Source organism: Aythya ferina (genome assembly GCF_964211825.1).
Source record: "Aythya ferina genome assembly, chromosome: Z".
Classification (NCBI taxonomy): Eukaryota; Metazoa; Chordata; class Aves; order Anseriformes; family Anatidae; genus Aythya; species Aythya ferina.
In genome coordinates this window covers 43,283,187-43,301,849 of record NC_140299.1, presented here as the reverse complement: position 1 = coordinate 43,301,849, position 18,663 = coordinate 43,283,187, and the positions used below count along the sequence as shown (strand labels likewise).

General features: G+C 34.1%; 1 protein-coding gene across 9 annotated transcripts in view; it reads left to right on the top strand.

Moving 5' to 3' along the window:
- The window catches only part of AGTPBP1 (ATP/GTP binding carboxypeptidase 1), a 66,131-nt gene that overhangs the window by 11,581 nt on the left and 35,887 nt on the right, over positions 1-18,663 (top strand). For 6 of the 9 annotated variants that reach the window (XM_084503859.1, XM_084503861.1, XM_084503867.1 and 3 more), the window contains exons 2-12: positions 3,389-3,459; positions 7,542-7,672; positions 8,458-8,525; positions 8,900-8,963; positions 9,305-9,451; positions 9,758-9,889; positions 11,644-11,737; positions 13,240-13,277; positions 15,525-15,733; positions 16,187-16,364; positions 18,086-18,183. In XM_084503859.1, coding sequence (XP_084359985.1) covers positions 3,389-3,459; positions 7,542-7,672; positions 8,458-8,525; positions 8,900-8,963; positions 9,305-9,451; positions 9,758-9,889; positions 11,644-11,737; positions 13,240-13,277; positions 15,525-15,733; positions 16,187-16,364; positions 18,086-18,183 — 1,230 coding nt within the window. Of the gene's footprint in view, positions 1-2,278; positions 2,357-3,388; positions 3,460-7,541; positions 7,673-8,457; positions 8,526-8,899; positions 8,964-9,304; positions 9,452-9,757; positions 9,890-11,643; positions 11,738-13,239; positions 13,278-15,524; positions 15,734-16,186; positions 16,365-18,085; positions 18,184-18,663 lie in introns of those variants that run through there. The other 3 variants (XM_084503863.1, XM_084503860.1, XM_084503862.1) reach the window with 2 other exon arrangements.

Sequence of the window (18,663 nt, the reverse complement as noted above, 5' to 3'; positions counted from 1 at the left end):
GGCTTTCTAATGCGGTATGGCATTCCTGGTATTTGCGTGAAAATGAAAAGGTATCCTCTGAGGAAAGACAAACAAGGGGAGTGGGACAGGCATACACCTGATTTTAGCAAGGGAATTTCATTATTATTATTATTATTATTATTATTATTATTATTATTATTATTATTATTATTATTATTATAAACAGATGGCATTCTAGGTGCTTCTTCCCCCAAAATAGTGGATTTAGGATCATGAAAGCACGTGACTACCTAAGATGGGAAAGAGCCAGGTCTGACTGTACATGGATATGGATAGGTGAGACCAAGGAAAGAGTTGGTGTCCCTAATGAGGGGTTTGGACACCAAGTATCACAAGTACTTGATGCATGATCTCAGGGGGGTCACAGTAAGGAGGAAATGTGAAACCTGTCAGTCAGCAAAGAAAAGCCCAAACGTACAAGTTTCTTCATCCACATGGAAAGAACAGGGACTGAGGCTGTTGATACAAGAGGCTGGTGATAGCTGGATTCTGTGACCTGGGCCATCATCCCTTGTATGTTTTCTTGCAAAAGTCCTGAGGCCAGGTGTTCCGTGATAGTGGCATGGTATTATCCAACATCAAGAACACAGTGCCAGAATTACCAATTCCTCTTTCCCTCTCTGCACAGGTTGCTACCTAGCTTGTGCCAGTAAAATTTCCTCTGAATCCTGTTGCAATTTCTGGCAGAACTGCTGCCGTCTTGGAGGGGCAGAGCATCTTGGTGTTTATCTGATGTGTAAGTCGACTTAGTGCTCAGGAAGATGGTGTCCTTATGAGTCCCTGCAGTCTAGCAGGTTTTTCCAGTAATGCCTAATAGACACTCCTGGATGTGAGATATGAACAAAATGGTGCCTGTCATTTCTTTAGCTATTTTTTTGAGCAAAAGAAAATAGCTTTGTAATAGTGCTGGTTATTTTTTCTAGTAGCTTTGTGGTTATATATCCCAGAAGGCTCCACGTTGCTCTGTTTCGGGACATTCTCAAGCTTATGAGAAAGGTAAATACTGGGTCTGTTCTCTGCCCTTTTGCTTAAGCTTTGCCCATGAGTCTCATAGGGCTGAAGAGATGGATCAGCAGCAAAGGTGAGTGGGTGGCTCAATGACAGAGAATTTACGTGAGAAGTAGGCAAATGCGTGCGACATAAGCGTGTCTTTACTTTTGGGGGAGAAAGGATAAAGTGAAAATTATGTGCAACCTCCTGCAGTCTGTTTCATATGTTAGTGTTGGTAGCGTTCTTGCAGTAAGTGCAGCTTCTGATTTGGAAATTTACTTGTCTGAAGAAATTTCCTACAAGGAATTTGCCTGTTTGCACTGCCCAGGTCGGAGACCAGAGGGCATAATGTGCCACAGACAGTACGAAATGACTGAGGGTGATTCCACAGAATCCAGCATATATTTAACTAGTCAACACCTTCTGCTCCCCTCTGTTTCCCTTCAGTTTAAGGCTTGATTGTTGTTTTTCTTGTTTTGTTTTCTTCAGGTGCTCTTCCAAATGCTTAATAATCGTTGCTAATTTATCCTCTGCTCTGCTCTGTCCTGGCAGACTAGTGTCACTAGTTGTGTTTAAAAAATGTTTAAATTGAGCCCCATGCACCTTCTGTCTTTACCTTCCTAGCAATACTTTATTCAAATGCAGCATCATATTTTTTTACATCGTCTCATATGTTCTACATTAGTGGAAAGTCAAAGAGAGAGTTTGTTACTTTACTATGTATATATGTTCCACCACAACCCTCTGGATTGCTGGTGTATGTGTTCTTTTTCTACCTGCTTGTTTTTGCTGTTTTTTTGTTTGTTTGTCTTCAGGGGTTCTCGTACTTTCTTACCAGCTTGTCTTTTTCCCCTTGTCCTGGAGTATTTGTACGTTGTGTTTACTGAAATACTTTGTATCAAATTTAGAGTCGAACAAATTAAGACCTTGTAGTTCAAGATAGTTCATCTCTGTAGCTGGCTGTACGTGTAAAGCAGTTCAGTACACTATACTATGTAGAAACCATTGGCACTGGCAGACTGTTCGTCATCTGTCTGACAGCAGGTCAAGGCTGCTAGCTAAACAGCACTTGGCTACTTGAACTCAGGAATCTAATAATTTCCCCTGTAAGACCAGTAGCCTGATTCAAATAATCCAGACTTTGTAATCTTTCTGATTGTCTGCTTTGTGGTAGACACAGTTATTATCCTGTAACTCTTCATTTTCTTTAAATGAAGTCAAGGTAGTGTACACTTGAAGGTTACTTGGTCAAATCTAGAACACCTGTTAGCTTGAGTCAGGCTGCAATTATTTTAAAAATCTGAGCAATTGCTTCCTGGCTGTTGGAAAAAGATTCTGTCTTCGGGTAAGTCTGGAAATAAGCTTGCTTCATTCTTCATCTGCTTTAGGCTTTTAGCAGTTGCCAAATGAAATTTACCAGGAATCAAAAACTGGTTATTATATATATTGAACAAATATTTTTGGTAATATTTTTGGTAAGTCTTACAAATTTCTCTGTGGGGTCTGTTTCTCGTCTGCATTTCACAACTGCATTATTGCCTTCATTCTCACTTCCTATATCTCTGGACAACTTCTGTCTTAAAACTAACCACCGTGCCCTTTGAAAACACTGTGCTTTTTTTTTTTGCTTGTTTGTTTGTTTGTTTGTTTTTGTTGTTTGGTTAGTTTTTTTTTTTTCTTTTTTTTTTCAGTAGAGTATGTGCTATTCATATTAGATCTCAAATGGGAGTACTGAGGTTCAGTTAATGGCCCTGTAGACTGCAACCTTAATTGCTTGGAGGCACCATTTGAGGAAACAGTGTACCCTGAGGACACTATGTCCTTAAAAGGGTAGGAAAATTGTGTCCTTAGCACGATATGGGTTCTGTCCAAGAAACGTATTCAGGTCTTTCTTAAATAAGAACACCAAACGCTCCATGTTTCTTGCAGTGCCCCTGTTCCTAGTTATCCTATGGATACATGGAATGGCAGTCAGAAATAAGCATGTTGTGGTATCTCACAACAATATCAGGGAAGTTTAAAAACGGGCATGTACTGACTTCAGGAGGAGCTTTGTTTGGTGACTTAGCTGTGGACATGAAAACATTGGCTGTTAAATCTCTGATACCAATTCCTGTTTTATTGTAATCAGGCTCTGAGCTTGGTAGGACTGAATTACAACGTGGAACCACGCTGCATGCTTACACTGCAATGCTTTATTTTAAAAGCTGTGTCATAGACTGAAGAGAGGAAAAGCTTGTGCCAGTGCAGAGAAGTGTGATCGATGAGGATTAACTTATTTGACATTTCTAGTGCAGAGATGCTCAATATGGTGGTAACACTTCATCACTAAAGAGCAATAGATACTGATAATATGTAATTGTTTAATATCTTCCAGGTTATCAGAGATGGTGATTTGAAGAATAAGGTTTCCGATATGAACAAAGTAAAATTATCATCTGAAAAAAGGTAAATTTAAAACTAAACTGACTTCTCAACATCAAGCCATTTGAGATTTGTGAAGACATGGTCCATGTTATTAGTAATATAAATAAAATATTCATTATGTGTCCCTGATGAGAGAGAAGAAATTTATGTCCTGAAACACTGAGGGAGTTGATATTGATTAGCATAATGTAGCTTGATTTTTAAGAAGTAACTTTGCACACTTTAAATTTGTCTGCATTTAATCTCAGACATGTCCGTATATAACTGAATATACGTTCAATTTCATTGAAATAAATATCAATTAATTTCATCATTTCATGCAGATACAGGAAAACACACAAATGATTACTACTGAAAGAATTAAAGGACAAGTTCACAAAACTGCACAGGAAGTCATGGAATTTGTCACAAGATATATTTAATTCTCCAACAACTGTACGACTCAGCATACAATTAGGACACACAACAGTGAAATTACAGAAGATTTCAAGAGTTTTTTGTTACTTTCATGATAGCTTATTTTAACAAATACTTGAAAAAGCTATGCAATTAACTATGGAAGGCAATAACCCTGTTAAACATCAGCAAGCTTGAAATACTTTTTATTTTTATATTTTTTTTCTGTATATAAAAATGTAAAAATAATTCTGTAAAAATATATGTGAATATATATATTTAAAAAAAAAAAACAGTTTTATTCTTCTGAGCTGGCACAGTTTGAACCACCTAGTTTCATCAAACTGATATTAAAAAAAAAATTCTCAGTGCAGCATAATAGGGTATTTTGGCTTCAATCTTATTTCTCTGAAATACCAATTCTTACTGAAACTTGTAAATGAAAGTATGAAAAGCATTACAATGAAGCTGTCTTTGGTTATTTATTTTATGTTTTTAGCAGGCTTTAAGGACAGGTTGGACATTTGTCTGTCAGGAAGTGCAAATGTGGCCTTGATTCTCATCTCTGAGAACAGTTTTGATGACCTTGTGAAGTTAGAGTTAAGGAGTTAATGCTCCTTAGCTATGCTTATTGTAATTAGAGATAGTGGAAACCTCAGTGTAAGCCTCAGTGACTACAGAGTCCTCTTAACGAGAAGGCTTTACAATGGGTGAAGCGAAAAATGCTTTCCTTGTTAAAAAGCAGGGTAAGACTTTTAAGAAGTCTTAGATGAAAGGCAGGCTGCAGTGTTCAGGGTATTCACGTGAGGTTCTGCAACGTCAGCAACTTAAGAGGAAATTTAGCTTGACTGGACACTGCTTTTATTGTGCTGTTCTGATTATTTCTTTGTTTTACCTGGCTGATGAATTAAAATCACTGAATTCTCTGATACCTCTGTTTTTGAGAGCAGTCTTCTAGATACGGATCCTGGCTTGTTTATTTGACAAGACATACGTATTTGCATTACAGATACCAGAAGAGAGTTCCATCCCAAACTGGAGTTGCACTTGATTCATAGGTCAAATGGGTTGTCACCGTGATGTTACGAGCAGGAGCAGAATCAGTCCGCCTAGCTGACATAATTTTGTGTCCTACAGCCTTTTTAATGTACAGTACAGATGCTGATATCTGTCAGTGTTATATGCCACTATGTATATCAGTGTAGGATATAATAAAAATGTAATTCTTGTTTTAAGGAGGATATTAAGAATTTTCAGTTAGGAAAATAGGTAAGAAGAAATTATGACTTATGATTTATATTCGAGCATAGACACTGGGTAGGTATAATTTCAAGACCATTTGTGATCTGAGGATTTGAAGTTGGTTTGGCTATATTTCTGATGGAAAAATTCTTGCAAGATCAATAGCCTAAAATCATTTTAAAGATAACCGTTCAAGTGCTGCGGTGAGTGCTGGTTGCTCTTAGTAGAAATTCTGGCACCAGGAGGAGATTACACTCCTGTACTGTTGGGCTTAAATTGTTATACCAGACTGTGGTGAGGATTATTTACCCTTCCTAAACCCCTTAAAGCTTTTAGTAAGTGTGAAGAGATTATGCTAGATGTTAACTGTCTCTATGTGGTATATAACTTCCACGTGCCAGTGTTCCTTTTTGGAGTTTGCTGGCTGGAGGAGTCAAAATTAGATTTGTTTTGAAGCATTAATTTCTTTAAAGAAGTTTTGTGTTTAGAAAAACCTGTATTCCCTTTTCCTTTGTTTGTTATTATGGAACATCTTTGTTGTTGTCCTTGTTTGTTTCTTACTTTAAACTACATTTATGTCATTCTGAGACCAGTGATATACCTAAATGGAAATACTCCCTCCCTACCCCCCAGCAAATATGCATGCTGTCACACACACGTATACATGTAAAACAGCAGCTCTGCTACACAGTGGCTTCTTTGTGGGTTGCCCAGACTATTATTTTTGCTATGGGGCAGGTGAAGTTAATGGCCTTTGGAAGTCTGTGACCACATCGACAAAGCTTGCGTATTTCATTACAGTTTGGGGCTTAGTTTGGAGTATTTCAAGGTCAAGTTTCAAGTGAAAAATGGAGAAGTAGAAACAACGGAACAAAGTTTAAGCAAATAAATAATTTCAGCTTTATTATTACTATTCAGCGTGGTATTGAATGGTGAGAAGGAACTAGAGGTGATTACTTTAGTTATAGATTAAAACATAGCATTTAAGCAAGTCAGATTTATTTGAGATTGAAAATACTTTTGAACCAAAGCCTAGCAAATGACTGAGAAAATGATACACTTCTCAGTAGAAAATTACTTTGATTGAAGCTCTGTAATTAGTATTGCCATTTCTTACTCCTGGTGTTAATAATTTATAAGTACCATGTATAATCTCAAGTTGTTTTTTGGTTATGCACTTCACTTTTCCACACTGACATGTAAATAATAGTTGTGGAAGCAGTTTCCTCTGCAACTGCTGTATCAGTGTGCTTTCACAGTGGTGTGACCTTTGCCATCAGCTACCTTTTTTCCTTGACTTTAACATTTATGCCCACGTGTAAACTAATTCCTTAAACAGTTAGCTGTGGGAGGTGTTTTCCAAGACATAAAATACAAATGAAGATGTAATAATTCTGCATTGTTATAAACAAAACTGACAGTCTTTATAAGGTTAATGTTATATACGTCAGTTTTATTGCAGGTAGTCAGAAGAGTATGTGTCTAAAACGAATTATTGTTGATTATTGCAGGATTCTAATGGTACAGAAGTGAAAAGTCAATGTAGTTTTACCTGGGAAATCATTTCCTCTATTTAATTATATGACCATAATTCAAATGTTAAACATTTGTCTAAAAATGGCTTTCATGTAAGAACATGAATCTGAAGACTATTCTGAATAATTGTAATGGCCTAAAACTGAAGAGTAAATAAAACAATTCTAGACTGACTTTATTTTGAGCACTCTAAATATTTACATGAATTCTTTCTCCGTAATCTACCTATAAATATAAATACTTGCTTTGAAATAGTTTCTTGTATTAAAGTACATTTTCAAGGCAAGTATGTGATGGCAAGCCAAGATGCTGTTTGTGTTCATGATGAATCCAAACTCTGTTGGTACATTTGGAGATTTTCTGAAGTTTTGTACTCAAAATCGTGGTCTTTTTCTTTAGCTGATGAGTGTTGACTTTCTTACTTTGTGAATGATTATCTTTTCCTTCACTTCTTGAAGACAGTCCCGTATGACAAATTGTCTTTGGGACTACAAGAAGTTGCCTATTTTTCTTCAATAGTTGGTTTGATACATTAACCTGGCACTTGACTACATTCAATAGAAGTTACTCAGATTGACATGGAGAAACATATATCTGTATTTAACCTTCTGCAACCGGTTAACCTCTTCACACTTGCTTTTAGAGATGATATTCAAATATAATTAGTTTGCTGAAATGTAGGCTTTGCAAAATTGTTGCCGGAACAGTTAAGAATAGTTGCCAGAATTAAGGAGAATTATGGTGGTTTTATAAATGACAGAAGTAGCCACTCCTCTTACTCTCTCTTCCTGTTTTTAGTGTTTTTTCCTCTTTTTTTTTTTTTTTTTTTTTTCCTCAACTAATGTTTGATTTCATGCTTTGTGTGGATAGACAAATTAAGGTAAAAATTCTTTTTTTTTTTTTTTTTTTTTTTTTTTTTTTTTTTTTAGCGTTTCTACCAATTCTCGGACTATGTCTCTGCTGTCACAGCTGGAGAAGATCAATTTGGACTCTGTATTAGGAGAAGCAGATAATGCCAGATATGTTACCTCAAAGATCCTTCATCTGGTTCAGAGTCAGGGTAAATACCTGTTTTTTGTTTGTAATAGTTTTCCTTTTGAACCTTCTTCGTTCTGTTTATTCTTTACTGGACTTTTTTTTTTTTCTTTTTCTGTTTGCTAAACTTTTTTATCCATCTGTTTCTGTCATGGGCTGTTGAAGGTGCATGTTTAAGGCCATGTTTAAAATTACCTGGTATAATATTGGTTACACCGAATACATTTTGTATCATCAATATAATATATTTTTTCAGAATTTATATCATAAATTATTGCATGTATTATATTGTAGTCAATTTAAGTCATAATTCACTGTGTAAGAACAGCTAATGTGATACTGTCATATTTGGTACATTATAAAATATTTAGCTGCTGCAGTTATATTGATATTCAGTTAATACAGAAAGAGGTTTACTTTGTTTGATAAAAGGTACTTTGAACACTATTCATATGAAGAATAATCTGTTTACTGTTAAAAAGGCTCATGTTTATTTTCACTGCTGCTCATAGATGACCTGTTTCCGTGGTAGACTGATCCACTGAAGATTTATATATCTGATTCCATGAATTAGCCTCACAAGTACATAGAGTTACAGATGCTTTTGCTTTGCTTCTTCCCCTATTTTCCAAATGTTGTTTATTTCTAGCCCCTTTCAGGCTATCTTCACTTGTCAGGCTATCTCAAAAGTCATTTTCAATCTAAAGACAGAAGTGTCTGGTGATGTAATACTAACCAATATGGAAGATAAAAAAAAAAATAATAAATATTTCCTTAAAAGAAAACTGGCCTTCTTCTTCTTACTGGCAGAAAAAACCAGGAAGGAGATGACATCTAAGGGTTCCACTGGAATAGAAGTTATCCTGTCAACCCTAGAGGTAAAACATTTTAATCTTTCTGCTTGTGTGTACACTGCAGGTTTTCCTATCATCTGGGCTTTGTATTTTTAAATATGTTGTTATTCTAGCTCTTCTCTAAAACTTGAGTTTGTCAAAGGACTCTCTAATGATTAAATATGGTCTTTTAAGTATCATAGAGGATTTAATTAATTCTCTCCCTTATTTTTTCAAACATTCCATTTAATATGTCATACTAAGAACTATATTTTAATTCGTTCTGCGGTTAATTCAGGCTGCATGGTGTGAAGGTTAGCTGGAAAGTAACATCTTAAGTTTTGTTTGACTTTAGTGACATTTAAATATCTAAAACCCTATTGGACTTCTAAATTAATCAAATATCCTTTTTATTGCAGAATACAAGAGATCCTCAAACTATTCTAAATATACTAAATATTCTCATTGAATTAGTCTCAATTGGTAAGTGTTCATTAAGATAGTAGTTTGTCATTATATTCATGTATTCTTATGTAGACTTGTTTTGTTTATTTATTTTTCCCTGAAGGTTGCTAAAGCTGTCTTTATACACATTTTAGACTTCGAGAGAATCAAAAGAACATAAAGACTGAAGTGACTTTTTAAATAATCATGCACGTATATTTTGTGTTGCTGTAAGTCTAAGTCCAGCATATTTTTCTTCACGTTTGAAGAAAATACCACTATCAATATTGCTATTTAAAGTCTTCTTTTATATTATCTATAGCTTAGATAGTTAACTGCTCTTTGGTTATGAAGATATCAATTGTGTATTAAATTTCTAGGTGGTGGTCGGAGAGCAAGTGTCTTGGTCACTAAAGGAGGGACACAGATCTTGTTGCAACTGCTTTTGAATGCCAACAGAGAGTCTCCCCCAAATGAAGAATTAATGGTGCTTCTTCATACACTTCTTGCAAAAATTGGTCCAAAAGGTGATGATGATGCACTTATGTAATATGGCTTAATACTTTGCAGTTTTGTAATTAAAATTTAAGAAAATTATATTGCTGAATAAACATCCATGTGCTCAGAATTAGTAGAGGAGAAGAAAAGGAGGAGTAGAGGGGAGTAAAACATGGTAAATATATATATTTAACATGCCATATAAATTATATTTAATATAAATAAATCCACAAAGTTAACATAGCACTTACAGGAATTCACAGTTTATTTAACTTCTATTTTTTAATGATAATTTCAAAACTGATTTGATTGATCTTTTATTTCTTTGATGTCAGACAAAAAGATTGGCATGAAGGCAAGAATTAATGGTGCCCTGAACATATCATTGAATTTAGTGAAGCATAATTTACAGAACCACAGGCTAATTTTACCATGCCTTCAAGTATTACGAGTTTATTCAACCAACTGTAAGTATTGGTTGAATACTTTTCTTTTGCTTATAATACATACGTTTTACATAGATACGGTTAAAAAATATAGCATCTACATACTTGTTTAATGTTAAATGCTTAAAGTTACTATGGTTACCGGAGAATTTGATTTTTATATTGTCAAATTGCTTAAGTCTAATAAAAGCTGTGAAGTTTTTGTGCTTGTGCATCTTTTGGTTTTTGTTCAGTGGTTCACATATGGTTGGCATTCTTTAATGCATTTGAGTATGTAGAATTTGGGTGCACATCATTTGCATAAATGCTGGTGCTGTGTGACCTAAACCAGGAATGCTAACATTGTGCTTGCAAAAGCACTTCAAATGAAAGAATTACTCTTTATTACGCATGCTCATGATTTTTTTTAGTGTATTTTTATTTTAATTAATAGTTGCAAATTTAAAACTTAGTTCTCACAGGAAATATTTACTTTTTTTGTTTAACCTTCCCCTTACTGAAATTCAATGAAAACTCTTCCATGAAAGCCTAGTTCATTGTTTGTACAAGTAGTAGGAAGTTGCTGAAAACAGTGTGATTCTCACAGAACCTCCCATTTGTTGATTGCGCTGATTTTTTTTCCACTGAACTCAAAATAGACATTCAACCTTTTAAATAAATGTATGAATATGAAAGTGTACCAACAGTTTTGACAGAATTGATTTGATGACCTGTAAGAATGTTTTCAGATTACTCGCATGAGAATTTGTAACGTTCCAGTACTTTATGTGGAAGCTTTATTTCTGTTGAGCTGTCTGATAATGAGGTAAAATGCTTTTAAATGGGAGAAGATAATACAGATGTTCATACAGGTTAGCTTTCATACAGGTTAATTTTCTTAAGCCTGAAAATGGAAGATTGAACTGAATCTCTAATTTGGATTATGCTTAGATCACTTCTGTCCTTCTATATTTCCCACTCCTTACAAACATAAAAAGTAGTAGTTTATTTCATGTTGATGGGTGGTGTTACTTAAACTTTGTTTACATTTGCTACCAGAATAGTCCTCATTTTCCTTATCTTTTAGTGTTGTAATAGTTCTGCTAATGATGAAATTGCAACTTGGGTACAAGTGTTGAATGGTACTCATGTGGCACTTACGATGTTGAACTTGTCTCATTGCTTAGTTGCTCTCTTCTTATTTTTCTAAGACTGTGTATTTTTAAGCTCAGTTTGGAATTGAATTCTGGTGCCTTTTTAAACCATGCAGCATGCATTTTGTCAATATTAGCACCATTTCTCTTAATTTGTACCCTTCCCACTGGATTACTATTTTTTTCTGAGAAAACATAACTCAAGAAGCATTAGCTTGAAAATGCTGGTTGATAGACCTGTCTATCCAGATAATGAAGGGTAACAGCAACTCAGAACCTGATAGACCCAAAAATTTAGACATCATGCTGTCTCGATTAAACCATGAGCTTTACAAAAATACAAATCCTTTTTATGATACACATCAGTAACAAGGGAAGCAGAAGCATGCACAAGAACTAGTGTGTTAATTTTATCTGTAAAGTAGTAAGTAATGTTTTTTTTTTTTTTCTTTTGCAAGTTTTATCAGGACTTTATTATTACAGTGATTATATGAAGAGTAGTGTCTGCTTGTCATTGTTTGTCTTAAAGAATATGTGTCTGGTACTTGAGAATGTACTAGCTTGGATTTTAGTTTGTGTATTGATTTTTCTTTTGCCTTCCTTATTATCTTTTTTGTTTGTCTTTTTTTTTAACTCTTCCAGCTGTAAATGCAGTGTCCTTGGGAAAGAATGGAGTAGTAGAACTGATGTTTAAGATCATTGGCCCTTTTAGTAAAAAGAACACTAGCCTTATGAAGTAAGTAATGTCTTTTTAATACAGTATATGGAAAAAATCTTTAGATAAATTTCAAAACTTTTTATAAAAAATAATGTTAGCGAAATCAAATGTAACTAGTATTTGAAAGTTAAAGTGAAGGGAAGTGGGAGGAAGAGCTACAGATACAACTTTTTTTAGAGTATAGCAGAATATGCAGTTATAGTCCAGGTAAAAGAATATAAATGTTATTTTTTGCCTCTAATATTTCTGCATGGAAACTGTACAGTGGCCATGCCCAAATCAGGACAAACCAATCAGGACAATTCCATAATTTTTCTGTCTGTTGAATTGGCTCCCAGACGAAGAGTGACATTATCTGTGGTTTTTTTTTTTTTTTTTTTTTTTTTTTTGTAATACAATTTTCTTTATGTTCCATTTGAAAACAATTATCAACTCTCAAAGACAATAAAATAGGAAACTCCAGCTATCTAGTGGACTATTGCATAAAATAAAGAACATTTCACTGAGAACCTTAAAAGTGGTGTCTTTAGATTTTTTTTCTTTCCAAGGGTGTTTTTTGTTTATTTGTTTTTGTGTTTTGTGTTTGTTTTTTAGAGAGCTTAGGGTTAAAATGAGTAAGTGTATCTTCCTGGAGATAGCAATTTCTTTACATTACTACCAACTTTTAGAAGTGCATACTTGCGGGGAAACAGATTTTTTTTTTAATCTGCTTAACAAAATAATGTTTGAATATGAAAACCCAAGTTTTTCATATTTGAACTTTACTACAAACTGTTACAAAATGTTATCTAAATCTGGTACTTGTGGTTGTTGCGGTGTCTCTATTAAAAAAAAAAAAAAAAAAAAAAAAAGCCCTGTCCCTTCAAGCCCTGTCTAAAATTAAACACATGAACTTACTATTCCATGATGTGAGTAATCTTGATATCCTTGTTTATGGTTTGAGATCAGATGTGTGAAGTCTATCCTTACAAAGCGGGTAAAAATAAATATATATGCTTTCTAGTTGTACATCTTGAGTTAGTTCAGACAAAACCTTGTGTGCAAAATAACTTGAGTGATCTTGTATTGCAGTGCACATTGAGTGTTACATCTCTATATTTATACACTGCAAGTTTTGACCTACAGTTCTCTAAAACAGTGTCCTTTATTTTACAGAAGTACTTGCTCTGCTGCAAACATAAAAACATGGGTGTTAGAAATACCTCATCCATTGAATATAGTTCATAAACATTGCGTTGTCACTTAACTTTTTTTTTTTTTTTTTTTGCAAAGACTAAGTTTGTATAGCCACTATGTTGATGTTTTTAAATTTCACCATCAGATTTCAGATATAGAAGAGATGCACGATAGTTTAATAAAACCATTTTTAAAGCCAAAGCTGTGATACAGCACAACCAGGAGAACATTTAGGTAGATGCTAAAGAAATCTGTTAGCTGTATTTTTTATTTTTATTTTTTACAATGTTGTAGATGAAGTTCACTAGTTGTTTGTTGTTTGACTTTTCTTGTTATATTGACAGGGTTGCTTTAGACACACTTGCTGCATTGCTAAAATCAAGTAAGTGTTTAACTACAAGAAACTGTTTGTCTAGCTGAGATATATATGTGTGTGTATAAACATACAGATGTTTGTGTATATAGACAAAGAGTAGATCTAATACTAAGTCTGTGGCCAAAACAAAACCAGGGCTAGGATAAGGTTACAGTTTTATTGGTATCTGGTACTTCCGTTTTTGAACAGTACATATATATTTAATAATCAGTTACTGTCTCTTCAGTTCTGCTGCAGAAAGGCTGCACAGCTTCTGCAGAACTGGTCTGGAACCAAGGCGGTTTTACAGTCACTCACCTCAGCCCTGCAGCCGTGGATACCTGTAGCTTATCTCCAATGCATCTTCTTCATACACATATCTGAAAATATCTGTTGGATGACAGGGGAAAATACTGGGTTTTTCAGATACCTTTCTGATGAATTAGATCTTGGGTCCTAAAGACAAGTCTGTCTGTGATGACCATGAAGTGGAACCAGGGGTAAGAGAACAACGGTCTGTTCCCAGGTGTTGGCTGATGGCAGCAGACCCTGGCAAACGTCTTCTCTGCTGATTTTGCACCAGGACTATAATTGGCAAGGGATTAAAACCTAATTATTTCTAAAAACTGCAACATTCCTAGTTGTTCTAGTGGAGTTGGATAAGGACTGAGGCATGATTAGATTTGCAGACAACTATTTCAGGTGTGACAGGAAAGTTCTGAGACACTTCTTAGAGTTTTCTCAGGTTTGATGAGAGTGACACTTGGTCTTTTGGGTTTTTGTATTTACTAATTTGGGAGTTTCTCCTTGGAAAATCCAGGGAAATAAATATTTATGAATTATTTCTGGTATTCTGTTCTGTGAATTTGCAGTCAAATTTTAGTGTTGGGAAGAGAAATTAAATGTTGAAAAGGTGTGTATTTTGAAACAGGAGGTCTTGTGCATTTATTTTGAGATAATTCTTATTCAGTCCTGAGGGGTCTTGACACTGTAATTTCCTACACTTCATGTAAGTAAATCTTTTCATAAAAGCATTAATTTCTGGTGTGTGGTTTTGGCATACCAATTACCCAATAAGTGGGTAACATTTAGGGATTGAGTATTTTCAGTTCATAGACGTGAGTGATAGTTGCTGTAATACCGTAAGGATTACAAATAGTAAGAAATTTGTTTCAATCCTGTCTTTACACAGTGTTTGGATATTGATAGATAGGCTTTACATAAGCTATTTTTTTAATTTGCTAGTGTACAGTATCTTACAATTACCTTTAAGTGTAACACACACACACACAAAAATGATGTGCAATGTTATTCTGAGGAACAAAGTATAGAGAACTGAACTCAGTCATTTGGTCACTTCTAATGGGAGTAATGTGTCCTGTGCTTGTTGTCTTTAAGATGAGACTTATACGAGTTTTGTTTGGCAGAAGACAATTATGTGAACACAATGCAAAATAAATTAGACAAGCAAATAAGGTTATTTAATAAATTATTCCAAAATAATAATAATAATAATAAAACAACACACAAATGATGTGTTTTAAAATTGTGTAGCATATGTACACTTGCCATTTACCGGTGTCTATTATGTACATTGTTTTTATTGCATGCTTTTAGTTTAAAAAAAAAAAAAAAAAAAAAGGAGAGAAATTTTTCTAGTACTCACTTTTCAAAACCAATTTATGTTTAAATTGGGTTTTCAATTGAAAAACAAAACAAAAAAACAGAACACCAAAATCTGAACATTTTATTATATACGACTAATAAATAATAAGACTTATTGTCTTGGAGCAATAATGACTGAACATATAGGTTCATTTTAACAAGATGGAAATACCTGAGGAAATTCTGCTAATGATTTCCATATTGATTCAAAATATTTTGCCTATTACTTGTTATTGATATGTTTGATATAAGTTCATTCTCTTTGTAATTATACTTCCCAATTGCAATAAGGAGTTAAGTTAAATGTGCAGCAATCTCATTGTACAGCTGAGGTATATATGTGTGGCTTTGAATGACTTAGTTAAAATTTTGGCAATACTGACAAACATAGGGCTTCTAAGAAATGTCTAGAAAATATGGGAACGTATTTGCTAGCATTTTTTATGATTAGGTTGATGTAAAACACTGCCAAGTGTGCCTGAAATAACACCTTAAATGCAATAGTTCAATAATTTGTGTAAAAATAATAATTCTATAATAGATATGAAAGTAATACTGAAATAATTGGGCAATTTTTAATTTACTTTCTTAACTTCTTTTTAAATAAAGAAACAAATGCCAGGAGAGCAGTAGACAGAGGATATGTGCATGTGCTTTTAACAATTTACGTTGATTGGCACCGTCATGATAGTCGACACAGATACATGCTGATACGTAAAGGAGTTTTACAGTGTATTAAAAGTGTTACGAACATCAAATTGGGAAGAAAAGCATTCATTGATGCAAATGGAATGAAAATCCTTTACAACACTTCACAAGTAAGTTTTTCTCTTTTTCTTGTTGTTCAGTTTGTCTCTTTAAAAACGCTTTCTCACCTCAAATTTATCATAGTTTTAACGATATTCATGATCATTCATAATTGTGGGGGTAAGGGTTATTTTCTTAACTTACTTAAAGCAGAAGGAAAGGGTGCAGGAGGAGATTCCTATTTACTCTTATTCAGCTATGACTATTTATGGGAGGGTGGTTTGATTTTATTTTTTTTTTAAAGCCTTCTCTTTGAGGTCTGGGTTTTAAAAAGGAGAGTTTAAGGGCAGATGGCAGAAGTTCTTTTAGCCTTCAAAGGAGGCTTCTGTTTTAAGTTTGAAAATTTATTTCATATCAAATATTTTAGCCATTAGTGAATTTTAGAAATCTATACAAACAAATGCAGTTTGACTACTAGTTTGAGAGCTGCTTTTCTCTTGTCTTCATTATTTTTCTGTTAACAGGAGTGCCTTGCAGTAAGAACTCTTGATCCCCTTGTCAACACATCCAGCCTAATAATGAGAAAATGTTTTCCTAAAAATCGTCTTCCTTTACCAACTATTAAAAGTGCTTTTCATTTCCAACTCCCAGTTATTCCAGCCAGTGGTCCTGTGGCTCAGCTGTACAATTTGCCTCCTGATGGTATGGTCATTTCAAAATGTTTTTTCTTTGAGTATGTCTAATACACTGTATGTCAGGTGGAATCAACTGCAGGTGTTTATCTTCTCCAGTAAAACCTAGACCCCAATGAGATTCTTATCAGCTAGCAAACGGTCTGTAGCTGTTAGTGTGGAGCACCAGTTTCTAATATTAACTGATGACAATTTTGTCTATACATATGTGGTTATGTTTCTGGAGTTATAATATATAAAAAAAAAAAATAAAAAGAGGAACTAAATATGATCAACCTCTAAAATGGTCGTCAAACTCTGAATTGTAAAGCATGGTCTGTACATATTTATCTACAAACTTATATGGGCTCTCTTTTAAGCTCATCATACGTATTATCTGTGTGAAGTGTAACTATCTACATCCTGTTTTACAGAAATACACATTCCTTAATTTTTTTTCTGTTACTCTGGTAAACTGGATGTACAGAATTTAGGTTAATGTGTACCATTTGAAGTGCTGACTTTAATCCTTTGTGATTCTTCCTTTATTTGCATGATGAGTATATTCTTCTACATTCTTGGACTCTTCCAATCTTGTAGGCATCACTTATCTGCAGACTATTTGTATGATGCCTTGTAGGAAATAGATTCACCCCATTGTGATTGCCTCTCATTATTTTTGCAGAATTAATGCTTAGTGCATTTTCAGATATGGGGAAACAGTTTAGTATCTGGGTAAACAAATAATAGAATCGCTGCGAGGAAGTTGCTCCAAAGTAAGGAGATGAAGTCAGGTGTTTTAATACTTTATTCAAAGCATTTTCTGAAACAAAATGTGATAGCTATGAAAAAAAGACACACATCTCGTCAGAGTTTATTTAGGACAGACCTAAACTGCAGCTGTTTAGAGGTTGCTTTACTTTCAGAGTAGAAAAGTGATTTACAACTGTGTTCTAAAATCCACAGAAGTAACACCTCTACTTAATATAGTGTTACATACACATAATACTTCTCTTGAAACTACCTGTTCTGTTGAAGTAGGCTATTGATACTTTTTCTTTGTGTTTGAAATCTGTAAACAAAGAATTGGAAAACCCAGAGAAATAGGATACATATGATTTTTATTATCTAAGAAAAACTTCAGTACTAGAGATACAGAATGTTGGGGGTGATAAAACTCTGATTTTATTAAAACTATAATTTTGTAGAGTCAGTATTGTAAAAGCAATACATAAGAATACCTTATTAAATCAGTATAATTTCTGAAGTGTGATTCTGTAAATTTCTAAGTGAGCCTTTTATTAGCAGTTGGTAAATTTCCTGCAGGGTTTTGTGCTGAGCTCTGGTTTTGTGCTGAGCTCAAGTCATGCTGAGATGTTCTTGGCACCTCTATACTGTAAAGTATTTCTAAAGGCTGTGTGCTGTTTTGCATTGTTTTTTTTTTTTTTTTTTTTTTTGAGGTGCTTTTTTGTTTTTGTTTTGCTTTGTTTAAGCCAGAGGTCTTTGTTCTGTCTTAAACTGCATGGAAATTTAATAAATTGAGTCTGCAGTATTGTGAAACAAACATTTTGTTTTTTAAATCTTGTAGTAATTAACATTTATGGGCTTTTACAGGACTTAAAACAAGTTGGTTTTTACATTTTTTTTCAAGTGTTAAGTAGAAAGAAAATAAACCCAGTACATACACTTTTTTGAGTATATATTTTACTTTAAGCGAATGATCAGCCTTACAAAACTTATTTTATATCGTAGTGGATGATGTAGTAGATGAAAGCGATGACAACGATGATGCTGAAACAGAATCAGAAATTGAAACTGAAATTGAGGATGACAAGGACCAACATTTTAAGGTTGGTATGAGATAAAACTAAAGAGCAAAAATCAGATACAGCAATTACTTGTTTATTTTTAAATTGCTTGAATTGTGTATACAGCCATGGGTTTAAATATGAAAAGGGTGTTGAGTGGTGAAAAGGGTGATTGACTAGGTCAGTGTTTTCAGCAAGGTAACCTTGGAGTTCAGCCAATGGAAGAGATTGGATCTCCCATTGTTTTATTGCTTTTGGAAGGTTTTCTTCTGCTCTCCGTCTTCCAGTCAGGACGTGAAAGGAAATTAAGTCAGAACAGCCTTATTCAGTATTTTTATGTTACATGTATTCAGGAGTTGATTGAATCATCTGTCTATGGACTGTAATGACAACTTATTCAAGGCACTCATGAGACCTGACGAAGGGAATATCGTCTTTCATTGAAGCAATTATTCCTTTGTCACTGCAGTCAGATGAAATCTCTACACGTCAGATTGAGATGGTTGGGTTATGCATAGATCT